The 21,747-nt window shown below is 40.4% G+C and overlaps 1 protein-coding gene across 1 annotated transcript in view; it reads left to right on the top strand.

The window, feature by feature from the left end:
• Window positions 1–2,823: 2,823 nt before the first annotated feature.
• ATAD5 (ATPase family AAA domain containing 5) overlaps window positions 2,824–21,747 on the top strand; it is a 34,289-nt gene continuing 15,365 nt past the window's right edge. Inside the window, exons 1-14 of the mRNA XM_077328735.1 lie at window positions 2,824–3,120; window positions 5,434–7,112; window positions 9,584–9,638; window positions 10,245–10,412; window positions 11,746–11,887; window positions 12,967–13,048; window positions 15,007–15,188; window positions 15,902–16,059; window positions 16,239–16,383; window positions 17,234–17,500; window positions 18,586–18,682; window positions 20,024–20,103; window positions 20,308–20,453; window positions 20,542–20,683. Coding sequence (XP_077184850.1) covers window positions 3,058–3,120; window positions 5,434–7,112; window positions 9,584–9,638; window positions 10,245–10,412; window positions 11,746–11,887; window positions 12,967–13,048; window positions 15,007–15,188; window positions 15,902–16,059; window positions 16,239–16,383; window positions 17,234–17,500; window positions 18,586–18,682; window positions 20,024–20,103; window positions 20,308–20,453; window positions 20,542–20,683 — 3,406 coding nt within the window. The 5' untranslated portion in view covers window positions 2,824–3,057. The remainder of the gene's footprint in view (window positions 3,121–5,433; window positions 7,113–9,583; window positions 9,639–10,244; window positions 10,413–11,745; window positions 11,888–12,966; window positions 13,049–15,006; window positions 15,189–15,901; window positions 16,060–16,238; window positions 16,384–17,233; window positions 17,501–18,585; window positions 18,683–20,023; window positions 20,104–20,307; window positions 20,454–20,541; window positions 20,684–21,747) is intronic.

Raw genomic sequence — 21,747 nt, forward strand, 5'->3', positions numbered from 1 at the left:
CTCAAGGCCTCTTCTCCGTATCTGTATAGAATGTATGTATTAGTTTATTCACAAACACACTTGGTAGAAATGCACACATCATTCTCTTCCCCTCCATTTTATCCTCATAACAACTCCAGTGAACTATGTTATGCTGAGTGCAGCAGGACAAGCACCCCCAGCAAATTTCCAAGGCAAAGTGGGGATTCAAATTTGGGTCTCCCACATCCTAGTCTGATACTTTAGCTGACTATACCATACTGACTCTCGATGCCAGGCAGATTTGAATCATGGGTGGAGCTGGTTTCAGGTTGCATTTCCTGTATTATTTTCAAGAGTGATTTCAACACCTAACATGGCATAGTAGTAGTAGGCATCTCCTCACAATACTACCTGTGAAATCCTATAACATGGATAAAAACATTATTTCCCTCCACTCGAAAAAGTTAATAATGAGTGTGTATAGCAGAATCCTTGTTTCTCTGATGATGAGCTGCAGGATTCTGTTGCTTCTCCATTCTTGACCTAGAATTGATCCTTATTCTGTTATTTGATGCTTTTGATCAATTGGTGCTTTGTATGCCAATGTCATAATTCGGTGAAATTGAAAGTCAAGTTGTACTAAAGTCAATGACAAGAATATGCTGTTGAAACTTTTATTAAAATAACATTCTGGTATTTTGAGCCCTCAGATATTTAAAACTAATCCCACACATAATGTCAGTAGTGATTGTAGTGAAGCAAGAATTTAGGATTGCAGCCTATATTAATTAATGGGATTTGTTTCAAAGTAAACATGCCTAGGATTAGATTGTTAAAGTGCAGTCCCAGGCATGTTTATCTGAAAATGTGACCAAGTGTACTCAGTGAGACAGATGCAGAAACACAATCCATCCATACCACCACAACCTCCAGATTAGACTACTGTAACACACTCTTTATGGGTTTGCCTCTGAAGATGTCTCAAAAACTTAAATGAGTACAAAATGCAGAAGCAGGACTTTGTTCTCGAGTCAGCTGCATGGAACATTTAACTCCAGTATTGTATCAACTGCAAGTTGTTATTTTTAATACCCTTCACACTCTATAGCCTTCATAATTATCAAACTGCATATTTACGAGCATCAGGTACATTTCTCAGTCTTCTTGCAGAGTCCTTTTTTAGGATTCTGCATGGCAACTAAGACTGCTAGCCTCCAGGAGGTGTCTGGAAATCTGGATTTCAACAGCTCTCTGGACTACAGAGATCAAGTTCCCTGGGGGGGGGGGAAAGGCTGCTTAGGAGGGTGAGCGTAATTACCTTATACCCAGCTGAGGTCCCCTCCCTCTCCCCCCCCCAAACTACATCCTTCCTAGGATCTACACAAAATTTCCAGGAATTTTCTAACTCAAAGTTGGCAATCCTAGGTTGTGGGAATGTTTCTATGCTACAACCAGGCCTTTGGAATGGATTACCAAAATGGTTGCAAAGAGCACCTTCATTTTCTGAATTCAGGAAGGAGCATAAAACACTTTTATTATGGTAAACTATTTTCAACAGTTTGCTGCTTTTTCAATTTTTGCTGTCCAACTGTTGCATTGTTAACAGTGATTAATCAAATGTTCAATTGTTGTTGATGTTGTTATTGTTGATGATGCAGTTATTGAACTTATATTGTCACACAGTTATCATGTTCTCTGTAAATCGCCCTGAGCCACAAGGGAGAGTGGTATATAAATGTAATAAATAAAAAAATGTTTTTGTTTGCAATTGGTCACTGCTTTGTAATTGTGAAGATCTATACAAGAAGGAATTTATACACAAATTTATCTATACACAAATACACTCCTTGCACCTGGAGAAATGAGCCCTAACATGACTCCTTTGTATTTTTGCTGAAACAGACTAAAAGGACTAATAATCACATTTTGTTGTGCTACTTCAGACCAACATGGCTACCCACTAGAATCCCTCAGGGATTCTCACCACAGAAGATACAGTTAATGAACTGGGGTACAAAAATAACACTCAGCAAAACTAAATTTGAGTCCAATTGCACTTTTAAGACCAACAAGGTTTGATTCTCGGCATGAGCTTTCGTGTGCATACACGCTTCCTCAATGGAACCGGGCTCATCACAGTGCAGATATAAGGATAGAGTAAATTAGCAAAGCAAAACCGTAACCAATCAGACCACTAGAGTCCTTACGGGGCATGTGGAGGGATAGCTCTCCTTGACCAATGGTGACCTCTAAGGGATGCTGGAAAAAGTACGAGTCCAGCGGCACCTTTAACACTGAAGCAGCATTCGTGCGAAAGGACACACCTGGAACGAACACTGTTGGCCTGAAAAGTGCCCCCCGGAGCTTTGTTCTGCTCCTTCGGACCCGCCGGGATCGACCTAAGCGCTACCGCTTGGCTTCAGTTTCTCTCTTCCCCTGCCATGCCCAGGCGGGCGGGAAAAGTCCGCTTGACACCTGCCAAGCCGGCGAGGAGAGAGCGCTACCCTGCAATTGCAAGGCGGGCGGGCTCGGGAAACGAAAAAGCCAAGGGGCTTGGGGAGAATCACGCGCCGACACGGTTGGGATCAAGCGACCAACCTTTATGCCGGGGGTGGCCCAAGTGTGGCTCTCCAGATGTCCATGGACTACAATTCCCACGAACCCCTGCCAGCGAACGCTGGGAATTGTAGTCCATGGACATCTGGAGGGCCGCAGTTTGACTACCCCTGCTCTGAAGCGCCGCTCTCGGGCCATCTCATCGAACGGGGGCGGGGCTAGTGGCAGCAAGAGGCCTCACGTGACAGGGGCCTGGGCGCCGTGCCGAACTCGTCGTCCCTCCCCTCGTCCCGTGAGCCTCCAGTGGAGCACGCCCCGCCCCTCGCCTGTCGTCACGGGGCTCCGAATCGGTTCCGCGCGCGCTTTTCTGTCTTGGCTCGCGGGCTTCCCCGCGCGCGGATTTCTGACAGGCCCCGCCGAGCGGCCGAAGGGGAGCGGCTGGAGGCCTGCAGAGGCGGGTGGGGAACGGCCGTTATGGCGCCGACTCCGAGGAGCTTCTGCCGGGGCTGAGGGAACTCGCCGGCCGTTGCAGGGAAGCCGATGGTGGGGCGGGTGGCCATGGCCGCGGCGGCTTCCCCATCCGACAAGGACGGGGATGCTCAGGTGAGAGACAGGGGCTCGGAAGGGGCCCGAGGGCGGGCTGCAGCCCAGCGCTGCCGCGTTTGGTGGGGCGGCTCCTCGGCCAGAAAATCAAACCCGGGTTCGAACATTTCCTCCTTTTTATCACAACAAAATGTCAGTCTAATGGCACTTTTAAGACCCACAAGGATTTATTCTGAGGTTTGAACATTTCCTCTTTTTTAATCACAACAGAACTTGAGTCCAGTGGCACCTTTAAGACCCACAAGGATATTTTCAAGGTATGAACTCACACCTTGAATAAATCTTTGTTGGTCTTAAAGGGGCTATTGGGCTCAAATTTTGTTGTGCTACTTCAGAACGCCAGGTCTGCCCACTTGAATCTGTCTCTTTAAGTTGTCACTAACTCGTTTCTTTCGCTTGTCTGACAGAGAAGGAATACAGGGCTCCCCCTGTTTGAGTCACACACCAATCCTGTGAGAGCGATTAGGTTACAAGGGAGAGAGCGGTAGATTTAAGATTACTTCACAAACGTCGCGGTAGATTTAAGATTACTTCACAAACGTCTTGGCCCAGGGGAGTTTTGAGTCTGGCTCTTTTCATGGTAGATCAGTGCTTTTAACCGCTCCATCACTACTCCGCACAGAGGTCTGCCTCAAGACCAAATTCCCTTCTGTCATTTCATCTTGCAGTTTTGTGTTTTTCTGTTTTAAAATAATTAATAAACAGCAGTTAACACGTTCAGTCTCAAATTGGGCTAGATGTGACCCTTGCTGACTATTTATATATAATGGCTCAGATGAGTTGATAGGACATAGAAGGAAGTTTCCGTAAATATGCTCTTTCAAAGCCTCTAGGAATAACTGACCCACCTGTGAAATTAACCTGGTTTTTAGTAGTTATGACCTCTCCCCAAGCAGATCCTTCATATTCTGTGCAGAGGAGAAAGGCAAGTCTTGTTACCATCAGCAAATTGAAAATGAACACTACAATCCCAATCTAGTGTTTTTTTCTTTCTCTTGCTTTAAAAATGTTTAAGTTATTCTGTTCATTTTGGCCTCGTAGGTGACGAGGATTTTTAATTTTTCAGAGTTATGTGATTGTGCTAAATTTCAAGCAAGGAACATAAAGGAACTTTGTCTCTGTGGGCCTTTGAACATTTGAAAGAATTTGGTTTGTTTCCTGCTAGAAACCCGTGTTGCACAGCTGAAGTTTTGAGGCACATTAAGTAAGAGCAGTGAGCATATGTGATCCTAGACTACTGCGAGGTTTGTGGTAGTGTGAATTGAGCTGGATAGGATGTTGTGTTGCCAGGTATTTTATGGAAAATTGTAGCCTGCTGTCCTTAAAGTAATAATGCCCATGTTGCTTTAATTTAAAACTAAAAACTGTCCTGCAAGATGGAAGTGGAAATGTATATGTCATTGTGAGCTACCAGTAACAATGCCTGTTTGCTGGTTCATTTTTTCTTCTCAAAATTCATGTTCTCAGGCTTCAATCTTACATGGAATTGTTTAGGAGCAATCTCCATTGGATATCTCAGTAGACATGCATAGGATCAAGCTTCATGTTAGACAAAGGAGAGAGGAAAATTGAAAAAAGACTTAAATAGCGAGTTGTGCCAAAAACACATTGCTACTTAGTTGGAGTTTGTGAACTCTTGTAAGAAGGAATTTGTAGAGGTTTGTCCCTTCTCCTTCTGTTGCCAGCTGTAACAAGTTATTGACACAAGCTTGAACTAAGATTCAAGTGGGTGGCCAGCTGTCTTGGTCTGAAGCAGTGGAACAAATTAAGAGTCCAGTGGCACCTTTAAGACTAACAGAAGTTATATTCCAGGTATGAGCTTTTTTGTGCGCACACTCTTCCTCAGATACATGGCTGAAGCTGCTGCTGCTTTTGTGCTGTGTAGTTCTTGGGGAAATAAGTTCCCTGCAGATGCTGTCTGACTGCAAAAAAGGTGATCCAACTCATGCAAAAACATCTTGTATAGTTTGAGCCACAGCTGTAAGAGACATCAGTGTTGTCTTCCATTGCAGTACTGCTGGGTATCACTGTCCTCTTCCCCTACTGGCTAACATGTATTACAGCATATAATATCTCCCCTGCACTGCATAAAGAGTATCAAGTGTAAAAATAAGTAAAATAAGTAAAAAGTGTAAAAAAAAGTAGCAATGTATCAAGTGTAAAAATAGAGGAAAATAGTGCATCATTTTTGTATCATAAGCACAATAAATATGTAAAACAAGCCATGATCTAGGGAAAGAGATAAGTAAAAAGAAATGCACATTACAGTATGTTGCAACTGTTCTTTCAGATAATTATGTTTTTGCTTTCTAGCCATGTAAGAAACGGAGAGAAGATGATCCTTCTGTTAAAGCAATTACAAACTATTTTTCACCATTAGCAAAAAATATTGATAAAGTATTGTCACCACCCAAATCCAACAATATAATGGATTACTTTAAAAAAACTTCCCCTTCTAACGAGAAAATTGCTTCACCTGTAGCAGAGAAGGAAAGCAAGACAAATATATTATCTCTGGAAATCTCTTCAAAACCTTTGACCAAACTTAAGAGGAGAGGAAAGAGATGTAATTTAAGTAATAAATTAAAAGATATGAGAACACCTGAGCATGATGCAGGGAATGATGACAGAGAAAAATGCAGTCTGAAGGAAGAGGACTTGAAAACTTATTCAGTTGATCGAAATACTCCTGAATTGCTTTACCCATGCATGGAAGGAATGCTAAATGATTGCAGCAAAAACTCCTCTAGTGCTGTCAGTGGCAAAGATGAAGAAATAAAACAGAAGGTAGAAGAGCAAATAATAAATAATAACATTAAAAGATCTAAGAAGAGAAAGCATAAGGATGAGACAAATCTCCCTGAAAGTTTTATTCCTCCAATTCATCTAAGTGAACAATCTAAAGAAGCTGACGAGATACGACTTGTTTCTACAAGTGAGCCTGAAAAGAAAAGCATTTTGGGATCTGAAACTAATACCCATCAAACGCTACAGTTAAATGATAGCACAGTGACTGTATCATTTGAAGACTTTCTGAAAAGCCAAAGAGAAAATAATGTTGATCAAATTTCAAAAGACCAGACACCTGACAGTTCTGTTGCATTGAGTGAAAGCATCAGCTGTCAAACTGCTCAGCCATTGCCGCTTAAGAAAGTAACAATCCTTGCAGAAATTCATCCTGTTCCTCCAAAATCTCTCTCTTCTAGAAAAATAGCTTCTATCTTTTTAAAACAAAAAAACAAAGCAGCTAAAAGACAAAGCAATTTGTCTACCCCCAAAGTGGATACTGAGCAAATTACCCAGAAAAGAAAATCTAATGTTGTGATAGCAGAGGAAGAATTAGAGCTGGCTGTACTGGAAACTCAAAGTTTGGAGAATGTGAAGTCAAAATGCACTGCAGAAGAAAGATACCAGTTCATGAAAGCTTTTAGACAACCAGAATCAGGTACAATAAAAAATGGAGCTAAGAAAGGATCGTCTAAACAGAAGGAAATGGGAGAAAACTCTTCAAAACTCAAAGAAGAAATACAAGAAACGGAGGAGGATTCTAACAGAAAACTAGAAAATGAAGTCCAAAAAGATTATGACGATAGTGAGTCTCATAATACTGACAGACATTTTGCTGCTCGAGTGAAAAATAACAAGCTCAGTAGGAAACGGATGATTTTAGAAACAAAGGTGGAAGATTTAAATGTGAATGAAAACCAGAACAGTAATGCTGCTAGTCAAATGAAGGTGACTACTACAGTGGAGACCAAGAGGAAATTGCCTCAGAGAGGATTGAGAAGAAGTTCACGGCAAAAGAAAAAGGAAGCTTCCATAAATATTACACCCAAAAAGGAGAACATTTCAGGGGCGTCTCCTGAAAACATAACCAATGATAGCCCTCTACGAGCTTCTACTCCCAAAACAAACCATAATTCCTTCAGTAAAAGTGACCTGTATAAGGCTGAGGTGATAACTGAGCCCTTTGATGCAAAGAGCCCAATCAGGTAAGATCTTCATTTTAGGATGAAAACCATTTTAATTTGACCCCATGGTGGTGATGGGGGTATGTTTTACATCTCATTGGATTGGCCCATTGGCTGCACCGGGCAGTTATTTATTTATCATTAATTAGTTTTTTTAGCTGCTGCTTACCCAAAGGGTCTGCTGGCCACTTACAAAATTAAAACCATATAATAAAGTAAAAATGTAAAAACAAATAACAAGTATATTAACATTAAATTATTAAACTATAAAAAATATATGGATACTACCATATCACTAGTAAAAACAACCCAAACGTATGGATTGCCTCCTGAAGGCCAACCTAAACAATTCAGCCTTTTATACCCTATGGAAACTAAACAAGTCTGGTCAGGGCATGGAGGTAATCCGAGAGTGCATTCTGTGGGGTAGGGGCCACAACTGAGAAGGCCCTTCCCCTGGTGACAACAAGCTGACCCATATTGGGGCCAGGCATTCTGGATGGACAAGAAGGAAATATGTATTCCTCCCCTCTACACACACACTCCAGTGTATTGTCCAATCCACTCCCTGAGGGAAGAAATTATTAAGATAAATTAAGACAGGGCTATAACCTTTCAGACTTTCCTTAGCTTGGTAAAATAGGGCATGATATAGCAAAAATTAAGCACTATGAAATCTCATGGAAGTTATTAATGTCTATGCTTAACTTTTGCTTCAAGATGCTTAACTAGCTGAGTTGAGCCTTGATTGTTGTAGACATCACATTAACCACCTGAAGGTTAACAATAGCCAAGTGATGTATGTGGCCCAGCCGCATGTGAAAATCTAGTACCTTAGCTCTGTCAGTAAAGGCCAATTTACTATGTCCACTGTGATTCAACTTCACTGTGGCCTTTTTGTGCTTCTAGTTGCTGCAACTCTGCATGTGTTGGATGCCATAAAACCAGGAGAGCAATAAGAAGAGTTGGTTCATATCTGCCACTTTTCTCTACTTGAAGGAGTCTCAAAGCGGCATACATTCGCCTTCCCTTTCCTCTCCCCACAACAGACACCCTGTGAGGTGGGTGAGGCTGAAAGAGCCCTGATATTAGTGCTTGGTCAGAATAGCTTTATCAGTGCTGTGGCAAGCCCAAGGTCACCCAGCTGGCTCCATGTGGGGGAGCGTGAAATCAAACCTGACTTGCCATATTAGAAGTCCACACTCCTAACGACTACACCAAGCTGGCTGACCAGGGCTGAATCTGCACTTTTATTCCATTGTGGATCCTGCTGAATTAAGATCGATTTGAACTTGGGTCTTCCTCTATTTCCCTCCTCCATTGAAACAGAAAAGTGTTCTGCACGTGATTAGGGAAGCTCAGAAGGGGGGGGGGGAGCCAAGCGCAGCAGGAGCCTCTTTTCTTGAAGAAAGGGGAGAGAGGATTGGAGATAGCAGAAGTGGGGGAATAAATCCAAGAGAAAAATCACTACCGAGAGAAGTTAGGGCTTCTGGAGCTTCTGCTGAGAGAAGTTAGGGCTTGCAGCCTGGGAATGAGGAAGCCTTTGAACTGATGCCCTGGCCAATCAAGGCTTTTCTACAGTGTTGGAGACTCGAGGCAGCAAGCTAGTTTGGGACAAGCAGAGAGCTGCACCTTAACTCATGTCGATTTTTCAAATATCAAGAGTTGTATCCACTCCAGGATAGGTTCACTCCAGATCAATCATGCTAGTTGCAGACGGAAAATTTAAATCGCCCAAAATAAAAAAGGAAATCGCATTCAGGGTAGACAGCAGGGATTTAATCGACCTGGGATTGGGATAAAAGCTCCGTGTAGATTCAGCCCAAGTCACTATTTTACCTCTTTACTCCTTCTTATTTGTATCACTTTTGAGAAAGCTAGATTTTAGTCCAGTAGCAACTTACAGTCCAAGATTTGGGAGGTATAAACTTTCAGGAGTCAGTTCCCTTCATCTGATTTGAGAAAGCTGTTGTTTTATGTTCTCCTGCTCCTTTAGTTTTTGAATGTGCTACTGAACACGTTTGCTCCTTTTTTTGAGTTTGGATTCTGCAGTGGCAAAAAGGATATTGATGCATGTACATGCCGCCAAAGTAGTTAAGAGATGTACCTATTTCTTTTAAAGAAGGAAGGATAAATATCCAGGTGCTTGCATTGAACTTTCATTTACCCCCGTGAACTAGATGGTGTTTCCTCCCTTTAATCTCTGTGTTTAACACAATACTAATGAAGAATTTATTGGAATACTCATATTAACAATCTATACATCTACTGAAAAGTAATATAAATGAGAGGAAGAAATGCTGGTTGATACTAACAATGTCATATACAATAATTGCTCTAGTCAAAATCAAAATACGCACTACACTTATTTGGTAATCACAGGCTACATATTATTGACTATACATGCTATTACTAACCATCTTGCATCTGTAAAAGAATAAAGGCTATGTTGTTGTTTTTAATACTTATATTGTGATTTACTTTACATACAGGATGAAATTCACCAGAATTAATACCTCTGAAAGATTTTCACAAAAGAGTATAAAGGTATTGCTTGAAACGAAATTATGCCTTTGAAACCACAGTTCGAATAATATGATGGTAGAGTAAGATTCCGGGGTGGGTGGGTGGTGGGAGAAAAGCTGTTCAACACCTTAGAATAATAGGATACTTATACAAATGTCCTATAAGGGATGGTACTGATCTTTCCCTCTCATCTCCAAGTACTTCCAGAAGTAAAATAAGGCTCATGCATTCCCTTATTTCACCAACCCACTCTCAATGCATATCAAATGTAATCCATGAACTAGGAGAGCCATCTTTTTCATTGTGTTTTAAAGTTTCCTTTTAAACAAATATTGATCTTGCAATTTACAGTAATTAGTAAGAGTAAGATCGCCTGGGATCTGTTTTGAATTTGTTTCATAGAGGTTTGGAGGACGGCAAGATTGTCTGAAAGGGTCCTTAATATATGCTAGACCAGATAACTGAATAAAGCAATTTTTGAACAAATGATATAAAACATTTCTTTGGGAAAGTTAATTTGATATCATTTAAACTTTGATTTTACATGTTACGCCACAAACAGCTTCTTAAATATATAGTAGTTGCCTGTTAATGGCCCTTTGCTGGTTGTTTTTAATTTGATGGTAGATGAATGCTACTGGTAACAATATATCCAAAGCAAAAAAACTGATTGAGAAAGCAAAGGCTCTGCAGCATAACAAGGCAAGGATTACAGAAGAGGCATCGTGCGTACCTCTAAGACGCTCTTCTAGACAACAGGCTCTTGCTGAAAAGAAAAGCCTACAAAATGCAGAAGTAAGTCTTGTAGCGTTTCTTCTCTTTAGGCTCTATATAAGTAATAGTTTTTCATTAACTTGCTTGCGATATGGCACAATGGAAGTTTTAAATATTGTATGGTGAAAATGTTTACTTACCAGCTTGTCTGTAAGCTTTGTTTTCCTTGTTAATACTGCATGCCTGAAATTTGGTGAATACCACTTCCTACGTGATGACAAACTCAAGTGATTTTACAAATGTCTGAAATTCCCTTGGGTGCTTGCAGCGAGGCTGTGAAATGGAACTATTTAAATGAGCTTATTGGCCAACTTGGAGGTTATATATGTCTGGGTTCTGGGAAAAGGTAGATGGAGTGTAGCTTCAGAGGAGGATGTTCACTGCTGAAAAAAAGTTCGATTCCAGCCTTTCACACATGGACTTGCAATTGGTTAGAAAATAAAATGGCCTATTAAGCACTCTGAAAAAATGCAAAAAAATCCTGAGGAGCCCCAACATTGACCTGACGTGGAGAAAATGAGTTGCAAAACAAAAACAGTTGTAACGTAACACAATTGTATATCCAAGGTAAAGTACACATGAGGTATGAACCTTCGTTGGAGGTTGAAAAAATATGAACTCTAAAGCAGTGGTCCCCAAACCCCAGTCCGGGGACCGGTCCTGGTCTGTAGATCAGTCGGTACCGGGCTGCGGATCCTCCTCATCCTCCTCCCCATCTGCTGCCTTGGGGGTTGCCCTGCCACTCTGCTGCCAGCTCATATTTGGTGCTCTCCGGCAGCCGCCATGGTTGGGGATCCCCCTCGGCGTGGCACTGAGCAGTTGCTGCTGGCAGTGCCCCCAGCGGGCGGCAGGAAGTCAGGGATACCAGTGGGAAAGCAAGCAGAGCAGGGGGCTCAGGCGGCGGCAGCGACGTCCCTTGGCAAAAGACTACCCCCCCCCTGGCCTCAGTAAAATTGTCAAGCATTGACTGGTCCCTGGTGATAAAAAGGTTGGGGACCACTGCTCTAAAGAGTTTATAGTAGCAACAAATGCAGAATGTCTGGCAACCCTACCCAAATCTCCTTAGGGCTCTAGTAAAAGCACAAAGCTCCATAACAGAATGTGTTTCCACATTCATTTATTTGTCAGAAACCTTCAAATATTCCCAGAAGATGTTGGATGAGCATGATGAATGGGATGGCTTTTTCAACTTGAGTGCAGGACTAATTATTTTTCAGAGAAACGATATACAAGTGGCTAGGACATCACCTCTAGATATCTGCTCAAAAAGATGAATGCAGGAAAAGGCAAATTATGTGTGTAGAATTGTTTCTAATAGTAAAAGTAAAAATGTTAATATTCTCTTTGTATTCAGGAATCTGTGATTATTTTGGATTCAAGTCCAAGCAATGATACTCCTGTATCAGAAGTTGTGGAGAAGCAGAAGATCCTTCAAAATGTGAATGACGTTTTGGGGAAAAAGGCTGGAAATACAAAGGCAACTAGAAAAACAAGTGGTAGCTAATTTTAATCTAACTATTATAGCTATTTAAAGAACTAGCTATCCTAGGCATGAAAAGTGTAGTGTATTTTGGAGATATGTAAACATAGGCTTACTGCTTGAGTTTTGTTCCATTTTCTGTATATAGCAAGAGAAAAGCTCATAGAAACTGTTAAAAGCAGACAGAGTATGTGTGCCTGGAAATGTATTATTTACAAGCATCTGCTGAATAACGAGGGCAACAAAGGGTTTTTGAACTGAATTCTAAAAATTCCACATACCTAGTGCCTTTTATAGAAGGCTGCACCTGAAGCTGATAGCAGAAATCTGATAGTTACATTTGCTAGACTTTTGGAGCAGTCCTAAGTAGATCTGTTCCAACAGTAAATCCTATGTCACTCAATGGGATTTACTCCTAAAAAAATGTTCTTATGACTTCAGCCTTAGTTACAGTATCAGTATCTAAACAGTTTGCTTTTTCTTAAATAGTCTGAAATATATTTACTCTTCCCTAGTATCCCATTGTTTAGGGAAAGGGACTGTGAATACTGGTGTGGTCAGCAGAGGAAGAGTTGTTTGGGAGAGAGGTCTTGAAGAATTTTTGGATATAAATAGGGCAACAGCAACAAAGGTCTGTGTGTAGACAGTGAGAAGGGAGAACCTGGGGAGGAGAGGCACTACTTTGTTGTGGTAAAATAAACACTTCCAGTACAGTATACATAGAGTATCAGCGACTAACTTTGAAACAGTAGATTGTTATTGTTGGTCATAGAATCATAGAGTTGGAAGGGGCCATACAGGTCATCTAGTCCAACCCCCTGCTCAACGCAGGATCAGCCCTAAGCATCCTAAAGCATCCAAGAAAAGTGTGTATCCAACCTTTGCTTGAAGACTGCCAGTGAGGGGGAGCTCACCACCTCCTTAGGCAGCCTATTCCACTGCTGAACTACTCTGGCTGTGAAATTAGTTTTAAAAAATTGTAATTGATATAGTATTAGTTGGTGACTTTTTATATTAATATTTCAGCAAGGTTCAATGCCCATACTGCTAGCAATATAAAAATCTGTACTAATCTAGCAATATGTTGTTTTCAAGGCAAAGAAAGAGTATCTTCATTATTCACGAGAAAGGTTCAGAAGCCAGCAGTTGAAACCATCAGGATCTCTGATGAAAGCAGGTCAGTCCGTTGTAGGCTAATGGGGAAATGAAATGGTTTATTTTATTTATACTTATATTTATTGACCACCACTTCCGACACAGCTGGCTCGTGGCGGTTTACATACTTTTAAAACCCCACATAAAACAAGGTAAAGGTAAAGGTATCCCCTGTGCAAGCACTGAGTCATGTCTGACCCTTGGGGTGACGCCCTCCAGCGTTTTCATGGCAGACTCAATATGGGATGGTTTGCCAGTGCCTTCCCCAGTCATGACCGTTTACCCCCCAGCAGCAAGCTGGGTACTCATTTTACCGACCTCGGAAGGATGGAAGGCTGAGTCAACCTTGAGCCGGCTGCTGGGATCGAACTCCCAACCTCATGGGCAAAGCTTTCAGGCGGCTGCCTTACCACTCTGCGCCACAAGAGGCTCTTACATAAAACAAACCAGGTCTAAAAACCCCAGATAAAATCTGTTGCATTTTTAAACTTGTGTTTTTCTGTGTATATTTGCTGCTCTAGTAGGACATTGTGATCTGTTCCGCAGGTTGATCTTAAATTGTTCTTTGCTGGCAGAACCAAAAGATATGTGGGAAAATTTAGACTAGCGTAGTGACACTGCTTCATGAAGAAGACCCCTCTGGCACAAGAGGGAGATTTGGGACTGAGTGTGTGTGTATAGTTCAGAAACCCGCACTCAGATCTCACTTCTGCATTATTTCGCATCAGTATGGTTTCACTTGGCAGCAGAATTGTTACTTTTAACATCACTCTTGTTGAAATAAAGGCCTTCTGAGACCAATTGTTGACCATAGGAATGTGCATTTGGATATTTCAAGTCCAAATATATCCAGAAATATTTTATATTCAGGTAGTATCTGGGATACCACTAAATGGGCCTCAGAATATTTGGGAGTAACTGCAAATAGGGATCAGTGTTTTAAGGCTCTCAGACCTGATCTTTAATTTTTCTTTCTGTGTCATTATTTTTTACTGGGGCTTGTTATCTGCTTGCCTGGTTTGGCATATGTGCTTTGAAATTGGCTCTGTTAGTCTTGCCAATTACTGCATTATGTTCTTTGCCCAAGTGGGCATGTGTTGAATTCTCTGATTTGGTATTAATATAGATTCTCTGCATTAGGCTTTCTACATTGGCCCGTGCTTCTGCTTGGATTCCCTGGATCAGCATTGGTTCTTTGGACTTGTTGGTTCCGTTTGCATAGGGAAACTTTTGGCCAGTGGTAGCTTTGCTTGCTGTTCTGTGGTTGGTTATAGTTTGCCCTGGAGAAAAACATGTAATTTCTCCCCCTAGGAAACAGTGGAGAATGGCTAGGGGAATCTTGTTCAAGGGCCCATAGAACTGAACCTCGTGATCCAGTTCAGTTGAAACTTGGGAATTGTTTAAATAAATTCTTGTATCTTTATTCTTGTATCTCGCCCTTCCTGGTAGCTTTAGTGGACAGGCACCACCAGATCTGAAGTTTTCATGTACTAAGCCTTTGCTGCTTCATGCTTCAAAGAAGATTGCTATAGTACTATCCTAGCTAACTAGGATTCTTCAGTGGCGATAAGTCTATGTGATGTTGCAGGCTGGTTCCAGGGAGTGTGTGAAAGGCCTGCTATTAAGTGTTTCTTCTGTTTGATCCTGGAACTGTGTAGCCAGGATGTATTGCTTCTATCTGAAACTTTGTTGCCTAGAGATACAGGCGGATAGGCCAAAAAGGTTAATTCTGGGGCATTTTGTGCCTCTGTTCAGTGTGAACTGTGACCACACTCTAGAATTCACCAGCACTCCTTTGTAACCTCATTCTGTGGATAAAAATTAGTATTTTGTTAAATTACTTCATATCCTACCTTTCTCAAGGAGTCTCTCTCTCTCTATACACACACACACACACACACACACACACACACACACTGTTCTTCATATATTAATAATACTAAACATCTACCCATGGCTTTGGGTTGTCTTTTTCCTTAGTGAAGATGAATCTGAAAATTCTCAAGATGATGAGCAGTTCAAAGCAAAACGTACATTTTTGATGAGTGGTTTGCCAGAGTCGCTGAAAAGGCAAATTGCAAAGAAAGCTGCAGCTTTGGAAGCATATTCTGCAGCCAGTTCCTGTCTACGAATAGTGGTCCATGTGCAGCAGAAGGATGAAGGTGAATATTGATGAGGCATGGACTTTGTTTTCCTCCCTTGGGAAAAGTTATTTGGCACTCTTCTTCTGTCTCAGAAACAAAGCAAATTATAAATTAAGCATTAAATTAAGCATTATAAATTAAGGCAAATAAACAATTCATATGTTTAAAATCCTGCTTCGGTTTGTAGAGTCAAAGAAATTAAGGTTTTTCTTTGGAGAACGTTGCAAAACTAAATGGTTATAAGATACTGTATATTTCCTTTATATGTAAAGAGACAGGGAAGAAAAATAGAAAAGCCATTTTCCTCTTTTTCTTCATGCCACTAAAAGCAACCACTTGTAATTTTTTGGAAGAACAGGGAAGATGGGATGTTATGGGATTAATATTTATTGTTTCTTGGATGTGAATTGCATCAGGAATGCAATAGAGACAGAAGAACCATAATGAGCAACCTCATTATAAGAATGGCAAGATTAAGAACAGTTTAGAAGTTGGTGTGCAATATACATTTTTAAAGCAAAGATTAATTTTTGAGAGTGTTTGGAATAGCAAATAAATTCATATAGACATTTGGTATCTAGATTAGTATACCAGCTGTTTAGTTAAGTGATGAGTCTGTCAGATTATTTTATTTAAAGACCATTTTTGTAATACTGTTTAATTCCGCAAAGATCCTTCAATATATACTTTGATATATAAATCCTGCTAACTGAGCCCTTATTCTTTTGTAGAATGCCTGATGTGGAAATTGAAACCACCCACTTGCCCTCTCTTAACTAATCTAAGAGAGAATTTGGAAGTAACTGATGTTGCACAGCGCACTTTCTCACTTGGTGAATTTTCAGTTTTAAAAGATGGGTCTAATGGCGCTGATTCTGCATTTATTATGGTTAGTACTTTGTAAACCATTTTTACTCTGGCAGATTTTTGTGAATAAGTATAATGCATTATTAAACTAATTTTCTTCTGAAGTCCTAAAATTGTACAGCCTAGGTGATTTCCTGGGTTTCTTATGTTACTATTATATGTTCATTCCTGGAGTAACATTTGTAATTTTTCTAATTGCAGTCCTCTGGTTGGCGACCGGTTCTTTCCGAAACACTGAGGAATTGTTTGTTGGAAGAGATAAAGGCTTCTAACCCCCCATTCCCTGCAAAAAGGTTTTTTGATATACTCCTGAAGAAACAAATCACTCCTGAAAATAATAAACAAGGTTAGCAACATATATAATTTGAAATCAGAACATAGATGAAAGTAACAGTCTAAATGCTTACACTACTTGCCTGTTTACAGAACTTCATCTTGGTTATGTTTAGAAAGGTTTATGTACTTCTGCATATACAGTTTTTTCCTCTCCTGGCAGCAGGCCTCTGTGCCTCATTGATGCTGTTCTTGAGAGTCTGCACACCTTTGTGTGTATATTTTTAACAACCACAGAGCAGCCATTGGAAAGGAAGGATGACAAATGTTGTACACTGCCTTAGATCAAGCTTTCTCAACAAGGGCTTAATGATTTAATTTTTTAAAAATTATTGGGTGATTTGATCATGTATGGTTATGTCACTCCCCCCCCAAAATGGCCAATGATGAGCCTGGAGGGGGTGAAAATGGGAGGGGCCAAGGCTCATCACACATGGTAGCAAATGGAGTCTAGAGAGGTAAGTACTCTTAACTGCGGTGGGGTGGTGGGGGCAATGGAGTGGTGAATGTCTGTGCCAGCCCGGTGGAGTAGGGTGCTGGGCTGTTTCTGGTGTTTGGGGGAGGGGGGAAAGGAACATTATGTTACATCCAGTGGGGAGTGTCTGGGGGATGTCATTTCTAGTGACGTGACTTCCAGGGGGTGTAGGGAGGTGTCGCCTGCTGACATCACTTCTGGGGTTTCTCGAACCCTGAAGAATGTTTTGGGGGTTACTCAATGGTAAAAAGATTGGGAAATGCTGCTTTAGATCAAGAGTCTTTGTATCATGTATGGATTAGTTGGTAGAAGTAACCATGAGAAGTGTTAAGACTCAGTGGCTTGATTTGATACATGTTTTGATTTTGATTTTTACTACTGAACAAAGGCGAAGCTGTAATCAGGAAAATTATAAAATCTGACAATCGGCGAGAGAACAAAAGAAAACGAAAAAACGAGGGCCATAAACACAAAAGAAGGAAGCAGACAGAAAAATCAGATGTGAAGCTGTATGATCTAGCTTCCAAAGAACTATATGTAAAACAAGAAAGCGTGGAAAATAAAGTCCATACAGTGGACTCAGATGAGACTGAAGCCCCTGAAATTATAGCAATAGAAGATGGTGATGTGGAAATGGAAATACGTTCTATTTCTGGTAACTTGTTACACTTTTGTCCATAATGCTTTAGAAAATGTTGGTTCTAAATGCTTTGAATAGTTTACATTTAATCTAACATGGAGGTAGTTACCATAGGGTTTGTTCTACCTAGATTTCCATGGGTTCAGAGAAGAAGATGATTATTGCTGATTCCCCCTCTAAATGCAGGGAGGACCCCCAGAAATAGCTTAAGGGGGGAAAATTTGAGGTCTTCTATGGGGGCAGTAATTGGCAAAAATCCCTCCCTAACTTGCACTAATGGATATCAATGTGGATACCACACTGTAGTCATTATACCTCCCATGACAACTTTTGTGTGGCTTTGGTGAAGATGCGGTGTATTGAAGACATACTAATTTACTGACAACCTTTTTGGAGCACAGTCTGAATGGATCTACTTGAGATTAATAGAACAATTTACTTAAACACATATGTAGTGATTTGGATTCTCTACACACATGGGATGGGGTGGGACTGCTGAACCATTCCCCTTGTACTGGTTTGAATCCTTCATGAGCTGTAGGATCTACCAATCTCATAAAATTGGTTTCTGGGGTTACACTGTGCTAAAGGAGGAGAGAACAGGTCACATACACACATGATTTTGACAGAGTCCTTTGTTCAAGCCGCTAATAATCTTATGGTGCTGATTTATTACATAATAGAAAATATTTTTTTTTCCAAATGTTGGCTTGCATAATCAATAGTAACACCAGTGTTCTGGAGAGCTTGAATTCAATAGGACTACTTTAGAATGAAGAGTTTGAGCACATGACTTTTTTTCAAAAGATCTACCAATAATGCATTTTTCCCGTTGTGTAGATAAAGATATTTTTAAAATAATTATTGAAATTGGTAGGACCCAATTAAGAATGAAGGCATTTTTAGCTGCTTGCTGGTTGTGATAAGTGTGTATCGATGGCCTTGCACACTTAAAAAATATATACACATTTTCCTTCATAAAACCTGTTCAAAATTGACCATTTCCACAGTTGTCTCTTTTTATTTATTAAATCTTACAATTGTTTTGTTTGTGTGGGAAGAAATACTGAAATGAGTAGTTTCTATGTTTATGACTGCAGATTCTACCAATGAAGATGTGCTCTGGACAGAGAAATATCAACCACAGGATTCCAATGAGCTTATAGGCAACACTACAGCAATTAAAAAACTTCACAGGTTGGAAATGATTGAATCTTGATTTTTTTTTTTTAAGGATTGTTGTAAGAACTGATTTTTTCCAGGCTTATATAACGATGTATAGTACTTGTTTGCAAAATCTGGCTAAAGTTAGTTCAAGTTAATTTTTTTTCTTAAAAAAAAAAAAAAGAACAAGAAAGAAAAATACTCAAAATCCAGCAACAAATTTTAGAAATGTATATAAAGTATATACAAAAATATAAGAACAAAAGTAGCAGATCTTATGTATGTTTCTATTTTTTTTCAGATATCTAAAAGTAGGTCCATACACCATTGTTGTCCCCCCCTCACACACAGAATTTTACAATTATGTCTTCTTTTGTTCTGGTTGAGCAGCCCCTATTTCTGTTTTCTTTTTATTTGTTAGTCTATAGCTGTCCTACCCTGACACGTTATTATATATTTTCCCACTAGCCCTCCCTGGGATTTGAGAGAAGAGACAAAATCTCTTGCTAATATTCTATTCCTGTGATAGCATACAAGAGGCTTTTGAAACTTCAAAAATAAAATATTTTATTTAACTCGGAGGGGAAAAGGACAGGTGGAATCCTGGGGTAGGATGTATGAGGTAAACCGATAATAAAAACAGGTAATTTTGTACACACTAAATCCAACTAATTAATTGCTAATTAAGTGTTTTTGGTCTTTTCAGTTTTTATTTTAACTCACAAGCACAGGTTTCTCAATTTCACAGACACTTAGAAGACAAGAATGTACAACAAAGTTCCGCAAATACTTTTCTCTACACAGCCCAGGGATCATTATTCTTTTAAAAGTCATCTCCCTTCTCACTGGGCAGGGATTACTTCTCTTGACTAAAAGCTCTGTGCTTTTTTCAGCTTGAATGGAGATCTTCCATGATTCCCTCACTCCTCTTGCCTCCTTCCCAGTCCTCAGTCAGTGCTAAACTGTCATTTCTTAACTGATTCTCTCCACAGAATTCCATTTGAACAGCCTATCACTCAAAGCTTCTCTGATTCTCAGTGGCATTAACCCTTCATAGTCCATCACAGCCATGCATTCAAATAATTGATAAAATTATAGGTTCTCAATCCATTGAAGGGAATTTGTGCATGAAGAAGAGGAATCCTAAGAGATTGCAACCTGCTCCCACTCTGTTAACCATGTTTAAGGGAACATGGGTGCTAGGAGATTTTAAAAACAGTTAGTCTAACTCAAGAAGTTCCAAATGTAAAATAGCTTCTGGTGTATGCAATATCCACCTGTGTTCAGCTAGGGTAAACTGTAGTCTTCATCTTCTGAAGTTTTATTTCAATGTGCATTGCAGTGCATGCAGTACTATTTGTTTGTTTGTTTTAGGTGGCTGAGTGAATGGAAAAAAAGGGCTTATTTGGAAGACAACAGAGCCCCAAAGGAAGAAAAAAGTGGCAGTCAGCAAGGTACTCTGGAAAATACTAGTTTTAACGCAATTCAAATTTGTGTTAGATTTTGAATTTTAATGTGAGCTCTTTTGTGAGCCCAGAGAATTTCCATCTGAGGGTAAGTAAAATATTAAAGGCCAAAGTTCTTTAACGTTTAAATATTCTGTGTTTTCTGTTCCAGTTTGCAGGGACTGATAAATATGCTTTTATTTAATATCCTAGATTCCTTGGACATCATGGATTTTAAAGATGACAAATCATACAGCGATGAAGAGCCTGAACTGTGCAATACCATGCTGCTAACTGGGCCCCCAGGTGTGGGAAAGACAGCGGCAGTCTATGCTTGTGCACAGGAGCTTGGCTTCAAGGTTTGGCTTGCATAGCTACTTGCCTCATTTCATGTCAGCTGGCCAAGTAGTTGGTGTTATGCCTAATCTTTCAACCATATTCCTGCAGATATTTGAAGTTAATGCTTCTTGCCAGCGCAGTGGGAGGCAAATTCTTTCTCAGCTGAAGGAAGCTACTCAGTCTCACCAGGTGAACAAGCAAGGTGTAAATGCTCATAAGCCCTGCTTCTTTAACAGTACCAAATCACCAAGTAAGAAATTTTGTTTATTTTATCAGTAGCATAGTGAAAAATGAGATTGATTCTTAAAAGCCCCATTTAATAACCAAGAAAGCTATGTGTGCTTTTATAATGCCCATTCTGATTTTTACATTGGGAATCTCAGTTGTACCCCCAGGGGGCCATGGTGTGTGAAGCAGCAATCTTGTTGAAATGAAAGTGTCTGGCCAGTACTTGGATGGGAGAGTGTCAGAGAAGCCCTGTGTAGGCTGCCATGAGTATCATTTTAAAAATTGCTGTCAGCACTATGTTCACATAGTGTTAGAATTGTACATCTTGATGTGACTGTCACATTGTCAATCCTGACAGGGTGCAAGTCAAAGGGTGTGGGAGGCACTCTTCTTCAAACAGTACTGCTGACTGGAAAATAAGGACGATTTTTGCTTGCCTCTGAATGGCATTCTGTCAGAATCAAGGCTTCCTACAATTTGGCTTGCCACAGCTTGTCCATAATAGCTTTCAGAAATGGACTTCTGCTCTCTCCATGCAGCCCATTTAGCCCTTTAAAATACTGCTGGGGGAGTGTGTATGTGAGGGACTCTTCAGAAAAAAGGATGGAGAGGGAAATTATTGGTCCACTGTGGAAGGAGCAAGTCAACAACTGTCTCTACTAGACAACAAAGGGTCACTTTTGTAAGTGGAAATGTCAACAGGATACAAGACTCTCCCTGGGGCTACAGTCAACTTTTCATGTATATTAACTTGAAGAATAATCATAGAATAATAGAGTTGGAAAGGGACCTCCTGGGTCATCTAGTCCAACCCCCTGCACTATGCAGGACACTCACAACCCTATCACTCATCCACTGTAACCTGCCCCCCCTTAAGCCTTCACATAATCAGCCTCTCCATCAGATGGCTATCCAGCCTCCGTTTAAAAATTTCCAAAGATGGAGAACCCACCACCTCCTGAGGAAGCCTGTTCCACTGAGAAACCGCTCTGTCAGGAACTTCTTCCTGATGTTTACATGGAATTTCTTTTGAATTAATTTCATCCCATTGGTTCTGGTCCGTCCCTCCGGGGCAAGCAAGAACAA

Source organism: Paroedura picta, chromosome 3, assembly GCF_049243985.1.
Source record: "Paroedura picta isolate Pp20150507F chromosome 3, Ppicta_v3.0, whole genome shotgun sequence".
In the NCBI taxonomy this organism is placed as follows: domain Eukaryota; kingdom Metazoa; phylum Chordata; class Lepidosauria; order Squamata; family Gekkonidae; genus Paroedura; species Paroedura picta.